Below are 21,464 nucleotides of genomic sequence, written 5' to 3'. Positions count from 1 at the left end.
CGCCATCTTTTCACTCCAGTGATGATCGGAAAAGGCAAAATGGAGCTTTGGTATTTACTTTATATATTATATTTACTTGTGGGTTCACCAAGTATATTTTCTGAATGGGAAGTCTAACAAGTGCTTGAGTCAATTGAGATGTAATTGCTTTTTCATGTTTTGATTAAAAAATTAGGGTTACATTACATTATCATGTAATGTATGTTGTGTGGAACATTCTCCACAGTAACGAGCAAGAAAGTTGAGTAGAAGTGCACCTTCAATTAAAAGCTCTACTGGTTGTGGAGTGAAAAAAGTAGTGAACATTGCAACACAGATGCTCTGCCTGTGGACGTTATATAAGGGCATAATAAAAGGTAGGCTCATGTAACAATGTGCTCAGTACAGTACATAATGTAACAGCATTTACACTGTGCCAGACTTAGCTGGGCATGTACTGCAGTTCACTTTGAACTCGTCTCTTCTCTTAATTTAGGCACAGACTGTCCCAGACTGAAGGAACACACTGTTCTTCTGGTGATTTTTTTGAACTACCACTGACTCATGGCTGCTACGGCAACAGAGACAAAGCATAATGTTGTTCCAAAAATGCTTATCAATCAACAGACTAAATCTGGGAGGTTTCAGCATCAAATTTAAGAGACTAGCTTGTTAGATACATGTAAAATGACAGCCCATAGCCCATTTATAAACCATCCAAATAATATGCCATTTTATTAAGCATCAGTGTACAGAGTGATGCTTCATTGAATCAAATGTACCCCGCCTAAGACCCAAAGTCACAGGGATAGGCTCCAGTCACCCGCAAAGGGAACGGTAGAAAATGAATGAATGTACAGACTAATAATATATACAATATCCTTTCAAGTAGTAGTAGTGAAATGAAGCATTTAACCAATAGAATTTTTTTAAAAAGAAAATGAACACAATAAGCCAAATAGACCTATCAATTCCAGGCTATGGAGCACAACAATGACTGTCCAGCGCTGGATTCCGGAAGTGAATTCCCCACACATTTTCCCCAGAGGCTTTCCCAAAAGAATTAAAAACAAATGCATACAAATTTGGCTCGCCCTCCATTAAACTCTTAATGTTTCATTTTTTCTAAAAGTCTAAGGCAAAAATGAATAGAAAATGTTTTGAAAACTGTATCACACACTTATTATTTAGACAATTACATCTTTAACTTCCGGTTCATCCCCCCCTCCAGACACCGCACGCGCTCTTCGGCCGCGTGGACAGCGTCTCACTGTATCCGCCAATCAGCGCGCGGCACCGTTGGACGCAAACGCTCAACCGGCCAATGAGCGCGCGGCACCGGGACCACAACAGCGCACACGTTTGAAGCACCGGGAGCACAGGCAGCAACAACAAAAGAAATGTACACGAAAAACACCATTTGTGCCTGAAAATGGAGTTTGAGACGTTTAAATACGTCAAATGTCAAATATAATGACATAAATGTGAGAAGCCGGTGCAGCGACGAGACTGTTACACAACCACTTTAAGAAACTCCACAATTTACACGTTCTAGGCAAATCCACGACCGATTCTTCTTCAACAAACTCCCTGGTTAAATCTACAAACTTTTGCATGCCCATTTATTAAAGTAATTGGCATTTTAGAGCCTTATTCTGTGCACAAAACCCCGACAAAACCCGCAAAAACAAAGCCGCCATCTCGCGGTGTCATGCTTTCGTAACAACACATCAGGGCAGTTCCAACGAGACACAAACGCTTAAACTATTGAAATCAAACCTATGAACGAATAAAACTATCAAATTCTTAGCGAAGCAATGCTATTAAAGCTGAAATATCTGTTATAACCGCAATTTCATACGTAATAACTCGCCTTTGCGTCACATTTAGGGTTTGTAGCTTTAGGATTATATCACATAACGTTACAAAACACTTAAGGTCGACAAATTATCATTTTACTCTCGATCAAATTATTTTAAATTTTCAAACATGAACAAATGAGCACGTTTTGAGTGAGAGTGAAACGATCGTTATCTAAGATGTTGCTGTCGTTCTTTTGCCATGTTTCTGAGTCACAGCAACGACCAAAACAAACAGACAACTTCTGTTCTCAAAACCCTTACGTTTATTACTTATAATAAAACATACCTGCAAACGTCTCCGTCTCGTCCAAAAGCAGCATGGTTCTTCTCACCGCGCGCGCTGCCGGTGACAACAGTTCTACAGAACTAAAGTGAGGAAAGAACTCAAATAGAAGAGCACTTTGCGTTTGGTTTAGTTGATTCAGGACCGCTGTAGGACCGCTTTAGGACAGCAGTAGGAAAGCAGTAGGACAGCAGTAGGACAGCTGTAGGACAGCAGTAGGACAGCAGTAGGACAGCAGTAGGACAGCTGTAGGACAGCAGTAGGACCGCAGTAGGACCGCAGTAGGACAGCAGTAGGACAGCTGTAGGACAGCAGTAGGACAGCAGTAGGACAGCTGTAGGACAGCAGTAGGACAGCAGTAGGACAGCAGTAGGACAGCAGTAGGACAGCTGTGGGTGCTCTTCCTTTGGAGTTAAAGGAGTCAATGAGAGGAGCGCGCGCGCGGCGTGTCCAATAAAAAGCTTACGTAAGCAGCAGACGGGGCCCTGCGAGGGGGGGTTGCAGACGGGCGGTGTCCACGCTGCAGCAGGGACCATGTGGTACTGGGAGGGCCCGCGCGGCGCTGCACGCACACGCCCGCACGCACACGCCCACGCGCCATGACGTAGAGGAGTTCTGTCGGTCACGTAACGCGCTGAGGGACGTTCAACAAGCGCGACAGACTGAAGAATAAAGTCTAAATAAAGTCTAAAGTTGGAGAAGAAGGAGAAACTAGGAAAGTCTAAAACACACATCTACAGTAGGTGGCGCTAATGTAGCACTTGGATCCCAACTGCCAGAATAATAGTCATAAGAAGGTCTAAAGTCTAAGACGTACATCTACAGTAATGTAACCAAATACCAACCGCCATAAAACACCAAAGAAGAAGAAACAAATTACCAAATGTAGCGAAAGGGCGAAAGGAAGGAGCAGTTGGGAGGTGTGGACGGAGGTGGTTCTTTAAAGCTTTCCTTTCCAGTTTGACATGAGCTTGATCAAATGTGGTGAAATATGACCTCTTCATTTTGATAAATACAGTCAATGTTTTGATGGAAGCCTATCAGCCATTAAACTCTAACAAACATGCATAAGAGAACACACATGTATTATTTATGATGGATCAATAAGACAAGTTAGTGATCACGTTCATCAGAACACGGAGGATTCCAGCAGAAGTACACGGACGTACAAATACGATATGATCGCTACGGCATTACTTTCAATGGCGAAGAGCAGTAAGTTAATAGTTCCATAACTGAATTTCAGAAGCAACTGTGTAAAAAATCTGAATTCCCAATGTTTATGAGACAATATAAATCTGTATACGCCTTTCATTTATTTGCCCCTGAAATCATGCGTATGGTAAATTTAAGCATGTCTTCTAATTCTATGCTAACTTTATATTGCTGAGGGGAAAAGCCAAGTAATCAAAATGTGTTATGTAATCGCTAGAGCAAAATTGGATTAAAAAGCTAAAATGCATGATGTAATATGATCTGACCAAAGTAAACATGAGCTTTATAATCAGACAACTGTAATAGATTAAGGTGCATTGTAGTAGCCTAAACATTAAAAGGAACGTTAAAAAAACCAAAAAACCTTCAGAACTTTTGAAAAATGTGATATGACATTTTTGAAAGTGCTTTTGTTCCCTTTTTAATCAAACCATTTTCATTTTAGAACCCATTCAATAAATACAAATTAAAGTAGCTATATCCTGATATCACAAGCTCTTATTTACTTCTGCCAGTTACAATGTTTTTTGCTGAAAGGGATAACGCATATATAAACACGCTATAGTTCAAATGTTGAACAATGAATTGAACAAGTTCAAGTTTGAAGCGCAAATATGTCACATGATCTTCTAAGGCCCTATACATTTATCCCAGGAATGTTGGGAACTTTAAAAAACAAAAACTAAACTCCAAAGAACTCAAGAACTTAAGAGCAACACAAAAAAGAAGTAAAAAGTGCAGGGGAAAAAATAAATGAAGGGCGCAACATGTAACTTTTATAGTGGACAGTCTGGAGATGGAGATGTATATTCCACAGTATCAGAAAGGCTTTATCGTCTTTATAATCCCATTTAAAATGAATAGAGCCTGGCACACTTCTATAAAGCCACATCATTGCTTGTTTAATGTGTAAACTAACCAGCTGCTAACTACCTGAAACCTGAAAGTGCTCACTACTAGTCTGAGGGATTTCTGTCCACTGGTTCCTCTGATGGCAGTAATCCATTTATGGCTTTGGGAATGTTAGAGAAATCCTTTCTTCTTAGACTTGTTGGCACAGCCCAAAAAGCAACAAATGTGTCACTTTGGAGCCAAGAGGCTCATCAGTTTTGTCAAATGACCTTTTTCTAGGACTAAGCCGTTTTAGAGTTTTTGTTCATAAGAGTTCTTCTATTAAGAGTGTTTTTTAAACTTCCTATATGTTATCTGTCCTTTTCCTCTGTATCTACCTACGTTGCAACAATGAAATTTCCCCATGTGTGGACAATAAAGGAATATCTTATCTTATCTTAATATGTATAATTAATAAAATGTAAAATTGATCCAATTACTTTACAGTTCAATTCCAAGTACCAGAAAAAAGCCTTATACGTCTCCTTTAAAACTATCCATCTTACATTTGATGAATTACACCTGTGTTTATTTACAGATCCGACCAGTAACTTGACCTGGTTGGTGCCATTTTCCCGTCTCCATGGAGATTTAAGACATGCTGTGGAATATTCCAGGCATGAAGACAAGTGTGGAACCTTCTGTTAGAAAAGTTACACCTCTAAAGAAAAGTGTTTGTGATCAAAGTCAAACTACACGACAAATACATTTTAATCAGACTAAATGTAAACCTCAACTTGCAGCAGAGTCCTATAAGACATTAAACAGAATAAACATCATCATTGTAAGAAGAAACAACATGGCCAAACAGCAGGGAAATCCTAAATTCACATTGTCTAATTATTTATACGCAACAATTCCTCTAGTTTATCCCGTGACATGAAGTATAAACCTGATTAAATGGATAAAAAGACGTAAGTGAACATATTCATTCAGCAATTTGAAGCCAATTTCACGCTCATCACTATCATTAGTCACAACTGGTGACTATAACCAGGCACACGATACATATTTACACATACACATGCACATACACATTCACATATACACATACATATTTACATACACATACACATACATATTTACATACACATACATATTTACATACACATACACATACACATTTACATACACATACATATACATATTTACATACATTTACATACACATACACATACACATACACATACACATACACATACACATACATATACACATACACATTTACATACATATACACATACACATACACATTTACATACACATACACATACATATACACATACACATACATATACACATACACATACACATACATATTTACATACATATTTACATACACATACACATACATATTTACATACACACATATTTACATACACATTTACATACACATACATATTTACATACACATACATATTTACATATAAGATAAGATAAGATATTCCTTTATTGTCCCACATGGGAAAATTATATACACATACACATTTACATACACATACATATACATATTTACATACATTTACATACACATACACATACTTACACACATACATATTTACATATACACATACACATACACATTTACATACATATACACATACACATACACATTTACATACACATACACATACATATTTACATATACACATACACATTTACATACATATACACATACACATTTACATACACATACACATTTACATACACATACATATACACATACATATACATATTTACATACACATACACATACACATTTACATACATATACACATACATACACATTTACATACATATACACATACACATACACATTTACATACACATACATATTTACATATACACATACACATTTACATACATATACACATACACATTTACATACACATACACATTTACATACACATACATATACACATACATATACATATTTACATACACATACACATACACATTTACATACATATACACATACATACACATACATATACACATTTACATACATATACACATACACATACACATACATATACACATACACATACATATACACATACACATTTACATACATATACACATACACATTTACATACATATACACATACACATACACATACATACACATACATATACACATTTACATACATATACACATACACATTTACATACTTATACACATACACATTTACATACATATACACATACACATACACATACACATACACATACACATACATACACATACATATACACATTTACATACATATACACATACACATACATATACACATACACATTTACATACATATACACATTTACATACATATACACATACACATACACATACATATACACATACACATACATATACACATACACATTTACATACATATACACATACACATTTACATACATATACACATACACATACATATACACATACACATTTACATACATATACACATACACATACACATACACATACACATACACATACATACACATACACATACACATACACATACACATACACATACACATACACATACATATACACATACACATACATATACACATACACATTTACATACATATACACATACACATTTACATACATATACACATACACATACACATACACATACACATACACATACATATACACATATATACACCACCAAAATATGTTTTCAAAATCCAAACAACTTTCCCTGGTCCCGACGCATTCATTTCGTAACAGTCACATTATGAAACTTCAGACTAGACCGGCATGGCTTAGGATATAGGTCGGTGTGGTCTTAAAGCGCCAGCTACATATTTGTAAGAGATAAAGTTGTAACTTGCATGGAAAGTTTGTGAGGAATCGCGTGTGAAAGAAGTCAAAATCTCTACTCACCCATGTCATGTGCCCTTATGCAGCTTAGAATGATCCACCCGCGACTTGAAGCACAAGTTTGCCCCTCATAAGAAAAGGTTAAAGTGGTATCTAGCTTGGCACAGAGCTGTCATACCTGGACTGTGCAAATGGTGCTCGTTAAGTGTCTAAACCCTGCCCCGCCGTGCGCTTAAAGAGGACAGAAAGGCCAATGGGACAATTACAAAACAACACGTCCATGAAAGCTGCCCTGAGCCGTTGTGTGTAGAGAAACCCCCCTCTTCTGACTGCAATGCCTTCCCCGCCCCTGTGTGACAGCGTCCTTGTCACTGGCCCCGCCCAGCACAGAGGCTGCCTTAGGTAACAGAGGAGAGGAGGTGCGAGGAGGAGGAGAGGAGGAGAGGAGGTGCGAGGAGGAGGAGGAGAGGAGGAGAGGAGGTGCGAGGAGGAGGAGAGGAGGAGAGGAGGTGCGAGGAGGAGGAGAGGAGGAGAGGAGGTGCGAGGAGGAGGAGAGGAGGTGCGAGGAGGAGGAGAGGAGGAGCGAGGAGGAGGAGAGGAGGTGCGAGGAGGAGGAGAGGAGGAGAGGAGCTGCGAGGAGGAGGAGAGGAGGAGAGGAGGTGCGAGGAGGAGGAGGAGAGGAGGAGAGGAGGAGAGGAGGTGCGAGGAGGAGGAGAGGAGGAGAGGAGGTGCGAGGAGGAGGAGGAGAGGAGGAGAGGAGGTGCGAGGAGGAGGAGGAGAGGAGGAGAGGAGGTGCGAGGAGGAGGAGAGGAGGTGCGAGGAGGAGGAGAGGAGGAGCGAGGAGGAGGAGAGGAGGTGCGAGGAGGAGGAGAGGAGGAGAGGAGCTGCGAGGAGGAGGAGAGGAGGAGAGGAGGTGCGAGGAGGAGGAGGAGAGGAGGAGAGGAGGTGCGAGGAGGAGGAGAGGAGGAGAGGAGGTGCGAGGAGGAGGAGGAGAGGAGGTGCGAGGAGGAGAGGAGGTGCAAGGAGAGGAGGTGCGAGGAGGAGGAGAGGAGGTGCGAGGAGGAGGAGAGGAGGAGAGGAGGTGCGAGGAGGAGGAGAGGAGGTGCGAGGAGGAGGAGAGGAGGAGAGGAGGTGCGAGGAGGAGGAGGAGAGGAGGAGAGGAGGTGCGAGGAGGAGGAGAGGAGGAGAGGAGGTGCGAGGAGGAGGAGGAGGAGAGGAGGAGAGGAGGTGCGAGGAGGAGAGGAGGTGCAAGGAGAGGAGGTGCGAGGAGGAGGAGAGGAGGAGAGGAGGTGCGAGGAGGAGGAGAGGAGGAGAGGAGGTGCGAGGAGGAGGAGAGGAGGAGAGGAGGTGCGAGGAGGAGGAGAGGAGGTGCGAGGAGGAGGAGGAGAGGAGGAGAGGAGGTGCGAGGAGGAGAGGAGGTGCAAGGAGAGGAGGTGCGAGGAGGAGGAGAGGAGGAGAGGAGGTGCGAGGAGGAGGAGAGGAGGAGAGGAGCTGCGAGGAGGAGGAGAGGAGGTGCGAGGAGGAGGAGAGGAGGAGAGGAGGTGCGAGGAGGAGGAGCGAGGAGGAGAGAGGAGGAGGAGAGGAGGAGGAGAGGAGGAGGTGCGAGGAGGAGGAGCGAGGAGGAGGGAGGAGGAGGAGAGGAGGAGGAGAGGAGGAGCGAGGAGGAGAGGAGGTGCGAGGAGGAGGAGAGGAGGAGCAGGGCAGACGGACCAGGGCGAAGACGCCAAAGAGGTCAAAGAGGTCAAAGAGGGTTTTGAAAAATAAAAAGTTGATTTATTGTCCGAGTGTAAGTCAATTATACTGTGTTAAGATGATGTCGCTCGATGGTTCTGGGTTGGAACAAATGTAGTGAATGTAAAACTTCAAAATAATGCATGACCTATGCCACGTGGCTTATAAATACTGCAATATCAATACTATTTTGATATTCGAATATAATTTATATAAACTTTTTTTTTCTCCCCAAGGAATTTTTGGCCCAAATGCTTTATCAGACAGGAAAGGCGAGCGTGGAATGAGGGGTGAGAGAGAAGGGAGGACATGCAGTAAATGTCGTCATGCGTGACGCCTTGACCACCATGAAGTCCTATTGAAACTGAAATGGCTTAATCAGACTTAATACTGACAAAACCAAAATTAGATCAATAGAGAAAATAAATGAAATGTGTCTTTTTCATTTAAAACCACACATTTTCATTCAAAAAAAGAAGATATATTTAGTTTGGTGCTGTATCGATTGTTGTTGTAGATAATATTGTGATATATTGTGCAGCCGTGCATGCTACTCCAGCAAATATAACGGCTGCTATCTCTACTATTACTTGTCTATTACTAATAATCCTAAAATACTGCTGCCATTATTGCTACTGCTACCAAGCCCACGACAACTTTCTTGAAAGTATCTTGGAGACAAACCACAAAGATGTACTACAGCAAAAGGTTTAGTCTCTTTCTTTTCTGACGTTTGTGGGGATGTGAGTGCATGAACTGACGGTCGGTGTGACCCACAAAGTAACTTTGATCGAGCTACTGAAGGTTCAAGAAAGTTTTCATTTTAAAACATTAAAGAGCTTTTAAAATACACGTTTGGAACGTACACAAGTCGAGTGTATTACATTTGGGCAGTGCGAGTTATGGAACAGGATTATACGATATTGGAGGAAGTGAAAATGGCTAAATGTCACAGCTGCTGCTCAGATAGTTCAGATTGACAGGACGATCTAACAAACACTTGAACTCACTGGTATTTATCTGAAAAAAACATGAAGTTCACATCCTTACAACTGCCAACAAATGCTACGGTTTTAAAGTTTAAAACACAGAAGGATGCATGAAATAGCATCTTAAAAGGGCTAAATAAAAGTACATCCCCTCATTATAAGTGACCAACATGAATGACTTCAGTTGTTGATTTTTCAAGCCATTTTTCCAACTTTTTAACACTAAATAATTTTACTTTATTTAATATTTACATGTGGTCTTTACTAGTTTTGATAAAAAACACTACATTTAGAAAAAGTCAACTCTTGTCCTACTCATTGCATTTCATTTTTTAGAAATAAGTACAAATATAGCCGCAAGTGGCAATGATCGGCCCTCGCCACGCCGCCGCCACGCCGCAAGAGGAGGGGGCGCTAACGCGCCTAAATTGTCCTTTTATTACACCTACTGCTGAATCTGTGACGCTCTCACATCTTCTCCCCTTTGTTTTACCATCAAAAATCTATTTTATTTTGAATTCTTGGCAAAATGTGCGGCTTTGCCGCACAGACACAGTGACTTTTTGAATAAAAATGTGGATACCTTTTGATGGTCCACCCCTGAAGATGAGTCTCACCAAATTTCAGGTTAATAGGGCTGACGCCCTGGGAGGAGTTTGTGAAAGTCTAAAGTGTAAACATGTTCTGGCGATTTCCCCATTGGAATAACATGGGAGGTTTTGGTCATCGCTACGGCAACACCATAACAATTATGACATGGGTCTCATTGACTTTTTTGATGGGGATGCTAAAATTGAGTTGTGTGTCAAATTTCATACAATTTCGCAAAACTAAACATTTAACCTCCATATAAAATCTGTAGGGGGCGCTGTGGCTCCAAATTAATTTATTTCACTTCAAGTAGGTTTAGGGCAAAGAGTTTAACAACTGATTCTAATTTGACACAATTCGGACTTTATCTGCGCAAACGGCAGAAATGTTAAATTTGGGAGATTTCTGAAATTCTAGCTACAGTTTGCGGCTTCGCCGCACAGAGACCGTGACAGGGTCAATGTCATTTGAATAACTTTTGATGTCCCACTCCTCAGTAGCATTTTCACACAATTTCAACTTTTTAGGGCCAACGCCCTGGGAGGAGTTCGTAAAAGTAGGGTTAGTAAACGTCGTCATGCTTAGCCATTTTTGAACCAATATGGCCGACATTTGGTTGGGCGGACGGCGTTGCCGTAATAATATTTTCTACTTCTCTTGTCACCATCTACCTCTGCGCCAAATTTTAAAATTTTAGAAAAGGGAAATAGCCAGAATGTAGAGAGGCACGATTTTTAGAGGTGTGCAAATTTTTGTGACTTTTCGTCAATGTTCACTGGGTGAAAAATAGGGGGGTTGGTCCCGAGAAGAAAGAAAGAAGAATATTCCGATGCGAAAACAATGTTTCCCATTTTTCAAATATCATAAACTATGCATTTTCGGAAGCTTTCCTACCTCATGGTGTGGGTCCCTGGTCACTGACGGTACTTTCGTTAATTTTGAGTGGGCTCCGCCCACTTTGTGTTTTTGGCCCTCTAAACAGTAATAATGTTCAATTTTTGCATTACATGCTTATATGCACGGAACATGCAAGAGATGGGGAACGTATTCGTGAGCTACTTAGGGCAAATGAGTGCTTTATATGGGGAAGACCACCGCAAAACGGTCGTCATCCCAATGTAAAGTGCTCGTTTAGTGCGCACTTTTGCACGGGCTTTGCCCGTTTACAACGGTAATGTTCCATTTTCATACTATTAATTAGTATGCACGGGGCGTGCGTGAGTGAAGGAGTGCGTTAGTCAGTGTTTGGAAGTGGGCGAGCGCTTCACGCTCGATTTCGTGCGCACTTTCGCAGCCGTGCTTTGCACGGCCTTACGGGACTAATAGGCCTCTCGCCAGCTTGTGGCGCTTGGGCCTAATAACTAGTTTTAACCCTCTTTATGACATTAATTAGTATCAGAGTAATGATTTTTTTCGACAATTCTAAAAAGAATATTCAGGTAATACTGTATTTCGGTTAAGAAAAAGTAAGACAAAAACAAAATGAATAACTAGAAATAAGCTCCAGCTCCAGAGAACCAGTTTGGCCTGAAAAAACTACTGTTTTAACAGTGTTTTAAGAAGTTTACGACATGAAAACTGTTCACTTTTGGGCCAAACAGACAGTTTACAACAAGTCTCCAAATTTCAGACCCTCAATGGGACAGACAAGGGTTTCCACTCTCTTCAATTAACCTCAGTCAATTCATAAAAAGCTTAATCATATGACTTTAATAGAATAAAGGGAATAGAATCTCATTGTGCAGGATTTCCTCGTGAATGAGCAATGTTCAAAACTAAAATAACCAGTCTGGAGCAGCAGTCATTTCTCATAATGATAAAAAACATCTGTATGAAGCTAAATACAAGTCAACCTTGCAGAATGTGTCCTTTAAACTCTGGAAACCTCCTAATAAGAGAATTATGACTTCTCATCCCTGACAAAAGAATAAATCAAGATGAACATTTACAGTGCACACTTTCTCCTCACATTTCACTGATATACTCCATTTCAACAGTGTACAATAACTAATAACGCTTCACTTCATACAAAACATATTTTCTGTGGACTTGGCATTGCTCTGTGCTGGAACTTGTTATTTCTAAATTTATCTTCACACTTTGTCACTTCTTCTGAACTGAACGTTCTGTGAGCAATGTACAGATCTCTATGGAAACCCAAACCCACATCTAATGAACTTTACATCACGTTCAAATGCTAATTAGCTCTCTATGAAGCCAAAGTTGTCAGGACAGAGAACACGTCTGTTCCTGTAGAAAATGGTTTACTTAAAATCTATGGGATAAACTCCCATGGTCCCAGTGGAGAACAGTCGTGATTTAGTCTGACACCAATTTGCATTTCACTTCTGAAGAGTAGAGAGCCACCACTATGGGCTTTTCATAGATTTTGATCAGTAGAATATTTATACGGTGTTGGCAATACGTGTGTCGATACAGAGATGCTTCTAGTAATACTTTTAAACAACAAATTCATTATAAAATGTCATGTTACCTGCTGACTACTGCATCGAGGCTGAAAAGGCGACTTCTTTATGTATGTTCTGTTGTATTCTGGTATTAAGGGCCCTGTGAACATTGAATTCCAATGCATTGAATTCCAATGCATAAGGCGAGTTTTTTAATTTGTTGTTTCTCCATTTCCTCGATCAAACACGAGTTCAATGAATGCGAGCGCGAGCCAAAGCCACGCCCACCCCGCATCCTTCATGTTAATCTACCGGTTGATCTCATGGATCTATGGTCGATCTAGGAAGCCGTGAGCTGCGAGAGTTTTAAAGCTCTGACGATCTATCGTGCAGAAATGTTCGGAGGTTGGAGATGCTGGTGCAGAATACATTTTTATTTTTATTTTTATTGAGGTTTTGCCCAAAAAAACATATATATATATATTTTTAGAATCTCTGTTTTTGACGTTGGCGGGCTCGCAAAACAACTTATTAAAAAACTCTCGCCTAACACCGGCTAAATGGGATGTACATAATGTATTGTGAGGTAACTGGGCAATACCCTTTTTAATTCAGAGTGGATTCTATCTGCATTCTGTCTTTGGGTAATAAGGTGTTGGTGTAGTCCTTAGTCCAAAGTTAGACCTAGAATAGTCCTGCTTTAGTCCCATTTTAGACACATTTTTCGATTGGGAGGTACCTGGAAGGCCAAATCTTTTCTTTGGTGGTACTCGCTGTGAAAACTGCCCTGAATGATAAGATATAAACTTGGGTAGTGTCTATACAGCATGCCCAATTTTCTAACTGCAGTTTTCCATCTCGACAACCCCAAGAAACTCCAGCTTTGAATAGTCCAGCTTGTCCTTCAGCGACACCATCTGTTTTTTTGGTTTGGACCGACGAGGGGGAATACGGCTCATGTTTTGGGTCGATACTCTACGTAAACCAAAGAAAACATAACGTCCTAGAATACTAACCAGCAGAGGTCGCATGTGTATTTGAGAAGACATTACTCAAACAGCGCCGGCGAGAAAATGAACAGAGAACCCAGAAAAATCCTAAAAATAACACCTGCCTCTTCACAGTTCCTGGTCAGACAGCTTTTAGACAGTTTGGGGGTTTTTTAGGGTATTTTTTGACCTTATGGTTTAAAATCCTGACCTCGCCGAATGGCAAAAAAAAAAAAATGTATTAAAATTTTCGTAGTGACACAAAAATACATTTCTTAAAACATTATATCACCCATTTTTCTTCTGTTATCGCTTTAAATTGCTTTCTAAAGTATTTTTCTCCTCAAAAATTAAACTTAACAGAGCACAAAAATGTCTTCGAAAAGTACACATAGTTTTAGATTAAAATTGTGTTTAATTTAATTGTAATTTCAACAATGATAAACAGAAACATGTCCTGTGGTGTGACTGAATCTCTTTTCTTACAAAATACTGAAAAGTACTTGTGTCAGAGATATTACAGGTGTTGGCATAAAGTAAGTGCGTACAGTCGCAATCGTCACTAAAACAACATGTTTATCTCCCGTTTAAATCTAATAAAGCTGTAAGAAGTTAAATGCTGTAATCCAGAAGGAGCTCATGTGTCTCTGGGGTTCAGGGTTTAAGCTACAAGTCAAAAAGAAACAATTACCTTTTCTCACTTTTGAGGAATCCAACTTTTCTGAAAAACAGAACATGCACCAGTGGAACTAGCGCGACATATCAAGTATGTTTAAAATGATTATTATGATATGTCTTGTGGTTTGACGTGTCACACTGTAGCGTCAAGTACTCATACGACATGTACTTCTTCAGAGTTCACACTTCGATTGGATTGGTTTAAAGGACCCGTCACTATACGAGCATTATGGAGGGTGACCAATAGGAGAAGTGTGGAAGCTGTATCACGTTTTTGGATCATAACGTTTCATTATCAAAAATCAAAAATGCGACTTATACTCCAGCGCAACTTATATATATTTTTTTCTTCTCAATTATGCATTTTTTGGCTGGTGCGACTTATACTACGGTTCAAATACGGTAGTGTATTAATGATACTAGTTTTAATGTGGATTTTGGTTCTAAGGAAAATACTTTGTCTCGATACCACAATGACAATTTAGAAATGCTTTTATTCAAGGTTTAAAACAATAGACTGACATGGACACAAAATAATAGTACTATATCTGTTAGTAGTCATTACAATTGATACTTTTGACAAACCTAGATTGAATGAAGATAAGTTCTGTGCTACAATAAATACTACTAGAATCTTAACACAATAACTACAGCTACCTGGTCACTGTGAATAATTAGGATGCTCGGAGTACGTGAGGAAGTGAGTAATACATTTGGACTTCTGCAAACGGTTTAAACGTTTTTTTTCAAGTATTTCAAGTTTTTTTTAAGAATCAGGTACAGCGCTTTTTAGTGTGTAAACATACCAGGCAGACCGACAAGGAAATATGCAGAGCTAAAAGAACTGTTGACGGTGAAGCGGTTTGTTATGGCGGTTTAGTTTGCCCCATAATATCATAACCATGTTTAGCTATCAGAGGCTTAGTGGAGAAAGTGGGTGGAGTTTGTAGTGTATCTGTGGCACTGTGGCAAAGGTGAGTCTCCGCCCCTCCCTCTTGTGTGGTGGCATGATGTCGAGACGTGGGCGGGTTGGTGTTGGGTCGCGTGACGTGATCGGACCACATTAACTTTGTTTTATGGTCACATGGGTGTTCAAGACGACCAAAGAGAAATAGAATACTGGACCTGACAGTTTTGGTTCATTATAAAGTTAAAGGCGCTATAACAGAGCAGTCCACGCGTATTTCCCACTTACCGGATGCATTTTGAGCATCCAAATTATTCACCGCTTTTCACAACTTTCAGAGGCCAGAGCAGAGTTTACGGTCATGGTAAAGCTAACGAACATTAGCATGCAAACAACGCACTTCCTGTTTTGATGAGAATAAAACACTCTATGATAATTTGATGCAGACAGCGCACAACTGACTCATTTTGAACTTAAGAGCTGCTGTGAAATATATGGAAACCGGGGAAAACAGATTTGACTTTACTACATGAAAAATAAAATCGGGTAAGGCAAGGCAAGGCAAGTTTATTTGTAGAGCACATTTTATACACAAGGCAATTCAAAGTGCTTCACACAGCAGGAACAATGCATTCAAATCACAAAGAAATTACAGAAACAGAAATACAATAAAATTAACTAAATTAAAAATTATCAATCCAACTGATTTTCTAAACTAATAAAATCACAAACAAAAGAGAAGAGTGCAAAGAAAAAATCCTTTCAGTCATATGCGCAGCTAAACAAAACTGTTTTTAGCTTAGATTTGAACATTGTCAGAGTAGAACCTGTCTCACATCTTCAGGAAGACTGTTCCAGGTTTTAGCTGCATAAAACTGAAACGCAGATTCCCCATGTTTTGTCCTGACTCTGGGCACCAGCAGGAGGCCGGTCCATGTTTAGTCCTGACTCTGGCACCAGCAGGAGGCCGGTCCATGTTTAGTTCTGACTCTGGCACCTGCAGGAGGCTGGTCCATGTTTAGTCCTGACTCTGGCACCAGCAGGAGGCCGGTCCATGTTTACTCCTGACTCTGGCACCAGCAGGAGGCCGGTCCATGTTTAGTCCTGACTCTGGCACCAGCAGGAGGCCGGTCCATGTTTAGTCCTGACTCTGGCACCAGCAGGAGGCCGGTCCATGTTTAGTCCTGACTCTGGCACCAGCAGGAGGCCGGTCCATGTTTAGTCCTGACTCTGGCACCAGCAGGAGGCCGGTCCCTGAGGTCCTCAGAGTCCGAGATGGTTCATATGGCACTAACATATCCAAGATGTACTTTGGTGCTAGGCCATGGAGAGACTTGTACACAAGCAGAGCTGCTTTAAAGTCTATTCTCTGAACCACAGGGGGCAGTGCAGAGACCTGAGAACAGGACTAATGTGATCATACTTCCTGGTTCTAGTCAGGACCCAAGCAGCAGCGTTCTGGATGAACTGCAGCTGTTTTACAGCTCGTTTGGAGAGGGTAATGGGTAAAATACCTTTAATACATATTTCTACATCAGTGGCGGCTTTTGGTTGCATTAATATACATCATAGACCTAATCCTAGTTCTTTTTTAATTTGTTTAAGGGTAGTTCAAATACAAACCGGTGTGATCCCTCATTAGTAGTAGTGGTAGTGGCGGTGGCGGTAGCAGCAGCGCCAAACACATTTAATGTGCAAACAAATTGGTCGCACACCTCATTCATGCCCCTCACATTCATCTAAATATGAATGGCTGAGCATGAGATGACAAAAGTCTTCATATTGAGAGGTGTCTGAAGCCTGCGAAGTCAAAGCTGAAGGAACTGTGCAAAATATAAGTACAATCTCATAACCCAACGATAGAACATACAGTATTATCCACAAAGTAATTAATAAGTAAGTCTATCGCTAGCTGTTTTTTGGCCTCATACAATTTGTGTAGACAAAGTCTGTCTTTTGCTTTTCTCTCTATTTATTGTAGTCATCTTTAAATGACTGTGAGGGGCTTTCATGTTCAGGTTCTTGCATCTTACGTAAGAGTGAGCTTCACTCTTACCGTTCCCTAGTTAGACAATTCTGATGAAGTTCAAATTTTAATTATACTTCTTGGTTGGCACGGCAGCAGATGTATAGGTAGGATATAGGTAATTTCACAACTGTTACCAAGCAACCATGGGCCAAAGCTAGGAATGGGTCATATGCTGGTTCCAATATGGGTACTGATGATATCGAAAGGTTTCCCCACATATCGGTATCAGTTTGACATTGAAAAGTGTACCATGTTTCTCTTTTGTCTTTTGATTTTGAAAAAAAGAAAAGAAAATTTGACCAATATTTGGCTCGCATATTTTGTCTAATCTGCCGCAGTATCTGTGTGTCACATTTACAGTTTATCATTGATGCATTTGTTTAGTTATTTGACTTATACTTGTACTATCATTGATCATTTCTGGTCAAATAAACATCTAGGGCAGTTATAATATATATATATATATATATATATATATATATATATATATATATATATATATATATATATATATATATATATATATATATATATATATATATACATATATAGTGTGGAGGACCGTGGGGTATACAGGGGAATTATGGGAGCACAGGGGGTGGTGGAGCGTTGTAGAGAGGGAAGTGTCTCCCCGGCGACAGGAGGCTGAGAGGCTTGTACTCTGGCAACAGTCGCTATGGGAAACGGACGTAAAGAAGAGGGGTGTGGGTGATTGCAGGTCGGTGAATAAACATGTTTTCCCATCTGCTGGAACAGAGGAAAGGTCCTTCTGAGGGCGGATAAAAATATACACAAGCGTCATGATTGGATGAGAAGTGATCACGATGTCGTCATGGGAACGCTTGGAAAGTTTGTAAGAGTTTGGTGAAAGATTATTATAAGTATTTGTCTTGAAGGCTTGCAAAGTTTAAGTCTCTTTGTTGTACAAACCATTGTGGGAAACATATTTTCTGTGAGCACTTTACAGTAGCGTGTAAACAAATAGAACAATATAAGCATTACTGGCAAAAATTCAACTGCATTAGCAATAATTATGACAATAACAGGCTCTCTTCCTCATCTCTGGTGACTTTAACCACGCTTCTCCCTCTTCTGTTCTACCAACATACACCCAGTATGTTACCTGCCCCACCAGAGACAATAGAACATTGGACTTGTTTTTTGCCAACACCAAGGAGGCTTATTCCTCTTCCCCCCTCCCTCCCCTGGGCAGCTCGGACCACAACCTTGTACATCTAAGGCCTGTGTATGAACCCATCGTGCGCAGGCAGCCTGTGGTGTCCCGTGAGGTGAGGATGTGGTCTGCTGAGAGCGAGGAGGCTCTGAGGGACTGCTTCAGCACCACTGTCTGGACTGAGCTTTATGACCCACATGGGGAGGACATCAACACCATCACAGAGTGCATCACGGACTACATCAACTTCTGTTTTGAGAACATTGTTCCCTCCCGGACGGTGCGGTGTTTTCCAAACAACAAGCCATGGATTAACCGTGAACTGAAGGCTCTGCTGAAGGAGAAGAAGAGAGCCTTCAGGTCAGGGAACAAGGAGGAGCTGAGGACTGTGCAGAAGGAGCTGAGGAGGAAGATCAGGCAGGCTGAGGCCGGCTACAAGAGGAGGATGGAGGAGCAGCTGCAGCAAAAGAACATTCAGGGAGTGTGGAGGAGCCTGAAAACCATCTCTGGCTTCAAAATCCCCCCTGCCCAGACAGAGGGGGATCTACAGTGGGTGAATGATTTAAATGCTCACTTCTTGAGGTTTGATAGGTCACCCGCCCCTCCCCCTGCACAGCTGCATGCTCCCTCTTCCACAGCTGGACAATGCCCTGCAGCTGTTCCTCTTCGCTTATCTGCCCCGGACCATCAGCTCCCCACTTCGCCTGGACTCACCCATCCCCCCAGCACACGGTCCCCTTGCCAACCACTGACTGTCACAGCAGCACAGGTGAGGAGTGAGCTGAAGAGGATTAAAGTGAGGAAGGCAGCAGGACCTGACAGCATCAGCCCCAGGCTCCTTAAGTCCTGCGCAGATGAACTGTGTGGAGTTATGGAGCATGTCTTCAACATGAGCCTGAAGCTGAGGGTGGTACCACAGGTCTGGAAGACCTTCTGTCTGGTACCTGTGCCTAAGACATCGCGCCCCAAAGACCTCAACAGCTTCAGGCCAGTGGCTCTCACGTCCCACCTGATGAAGACACTGGAGCGGCTGGTCCTGGACCACCTCCGCTCCACCGTGAGCTCAGCCATGGACCCGCTGCAGTTTGCATATCGGTCTGGCATCGGAGTGGAGGATGCCGTCATCTCCTGCTGCACCGCTCTCTCTCTCACCTGGAAAAGCCTGGCAGCTCTGTGAGGATTCTGTTCTTCGATCTTTCCAGCGCCTTCAACACCATCAGCTCCTGAGGGACAAGCTGGAGACGGCTGGTGTGGAGTACGACCTGCAGAGTGGATCCTGGACTACCTCACAGACCGACCCCAGTTTGTGAGAGCCCGGAACTGTGTGTCTGACACTCTGACCTGCAGTGTGGGGGCGCCCCAGGGCACTGTCTTCGCGCCCTTTCTCTTCACCCTTAACACTGCAGACTTCAGACATGACACGGACAGCTGTGTCCTGAAGAAGTTCTCTGACGACTCTGCCATCATCGGACTCATCACAGACGATGATGACGAGGAGTACAGAGGACTGGCGCAGGACTTTGTGGACTGGTGTCAGCGGAACCACCTCCTCATCAACGCGGGGAAGACCAAGGAGATGGTGGTGGATTTCCGCAGACGCCACCCCACTGCCCCCTCACCAGTGAACATCCAGGGACGGGACATTGAGAGAGTGGACTCATACAAGTACCTGGGTGTTCATCTGAACCACAAACTGGACTGGACTCATAACACAGACGCACTGTACAGGAAGAGCCAGAGTCGGCTCTACCTCCTGTGGAGACTCAGGTCTTCTGGAGTGACAGGGCCACTCCTGAAGACCTTCTATGACTCTGTGGTGGCATCAGCCCTCCTGTACGGTGTGGCCTGCTGGAGCAGCAGCATCACAGAGAGGGAGAGGAAGAGGCTGGACAGAGTCATCAAGAAGTCCAGCTCCGTCCTGGGCTGTGCTCTGGACTCGGTGCAGGAGGTGGGGGACAGAAGGGTCCTGGCTAGATTCACATCTATGCTGGACCATGAGTGTCACCCCCTGCAGGACACTCTGTCCGCTCTGGAGAGACTGATCCACCCTCGATGTGTGAAGGAAAGGTTCCGTAGGTCTTTCCTTCCTGCTGCTGTCAGACTTTATAACAAAAACTGTTAGTACTGAACACTCGCAATACTGACCTAACCTAATACTGATGTGCATTTCTGTCATATGTGCAATTGCTGTTGGAATTCATGTGCAATTCATGTGCAATTACTGTGAAATTCATGTGCAATCTATGTGCTGTCGTGACACATATTCATGTGCAATTACTGTCGTGATCACATGCAATGGTATTTATTTATTTATTTATTTGTCTATGGGAGTTTTTATTTATTTATAGGAGATCTTCTAGTGAAAGTGTTTTTCAGACTTCCTATAAGTGATCTGTTCTTCTGTATCTACCTCTGTATCTACCTGCGTTGCACCAATGAAATTTCCCCATGTGGGACAATAAAGGAATATCTTATCTTATCTTAAAGTACACATCTTCTGCTCTATTTGCATTGTTATTTACCCTTTAAACATGGTCTAGACTCTAGAGGAACTTTACTTTGGCATATCATATTTTAGAACTGAAAATCCTGTATATCCTAAACGTTAGAACTTCATGTACAGGCAGCAGAGAGAATTCCAAAGGGGAATAAACAAAAGCTAGCTTTCAGCCAGCGTAGTCATGCAAGTTTTAATGAGAGCAGAAATGCTCAAAATGAGTGACTTAAGAACAGCACTGACGATCTTAGAGTTCTATGTATTATGTCACAAATCTGGGAAATTTTGAACAAAGGTTTTTTCCAAGGCTCAGAAGGAGAGGACTTGATAACAAAATTCATCAAATGTTTAAAAAGTGTAAATGAAGCCAAATACAGCTCAGGTATATTCTGATGAGGGAACAAT

General features: G+C 41.7%; 1 protein-coding gene across 2 annotated transcripts in view; it reads right to left on the bottom strand.

The window, feature by feature from the left end:
• The window catches only part of LOC140357106 (helicase ARIP4-like), a 67,597-nt gene that overhangs the window by 28,387 nt on the left and 17,746 nt on the right, over nucleotides 1-21,464 (bottom strand). The window contains exon 1 of one of the 2 annotated variants that reach the window (XM_072442025.1): nucleotides 2,128-2,226. The exons of the other annotated variant lie outside the window; for it this stretch is intronic. Coding sequence (XP_072298126.1) covers nucleotides 2,128-2,161 — 34 coding nt within the window. The 5' untranslated portion in view covers nucleotides 2,162-2,226. Of the gene's footprint in view, nucleotides 1-2,127; nucleotides 2,227-21,464 lie in introns of those variants that run through there. 2 annotated transcript variants of the gene reach the window in all.

The sequence above is a fragment of the Eucyclogobius newberryi genome, unplaced genomic scaffold (genome assembly GCF_026437365.1).
Source record: "Eucyclogobius newberryi isolate DKJ021-1_F unplaced genomic scaffold, fEucNew1.0.hap1 SCAF_124, whole genome shotgun sequence".
NCBI classification, from domain to species: Eukaryota; Metazoa; Chordata; class Actinopteri; order Gobiiformes; family Gobiidae; genus Eucyclogobius; species Eucyclogobius newberryi.
This window is presented reverse-complemented; position numbering and strand designations above follow the sequence as displayed.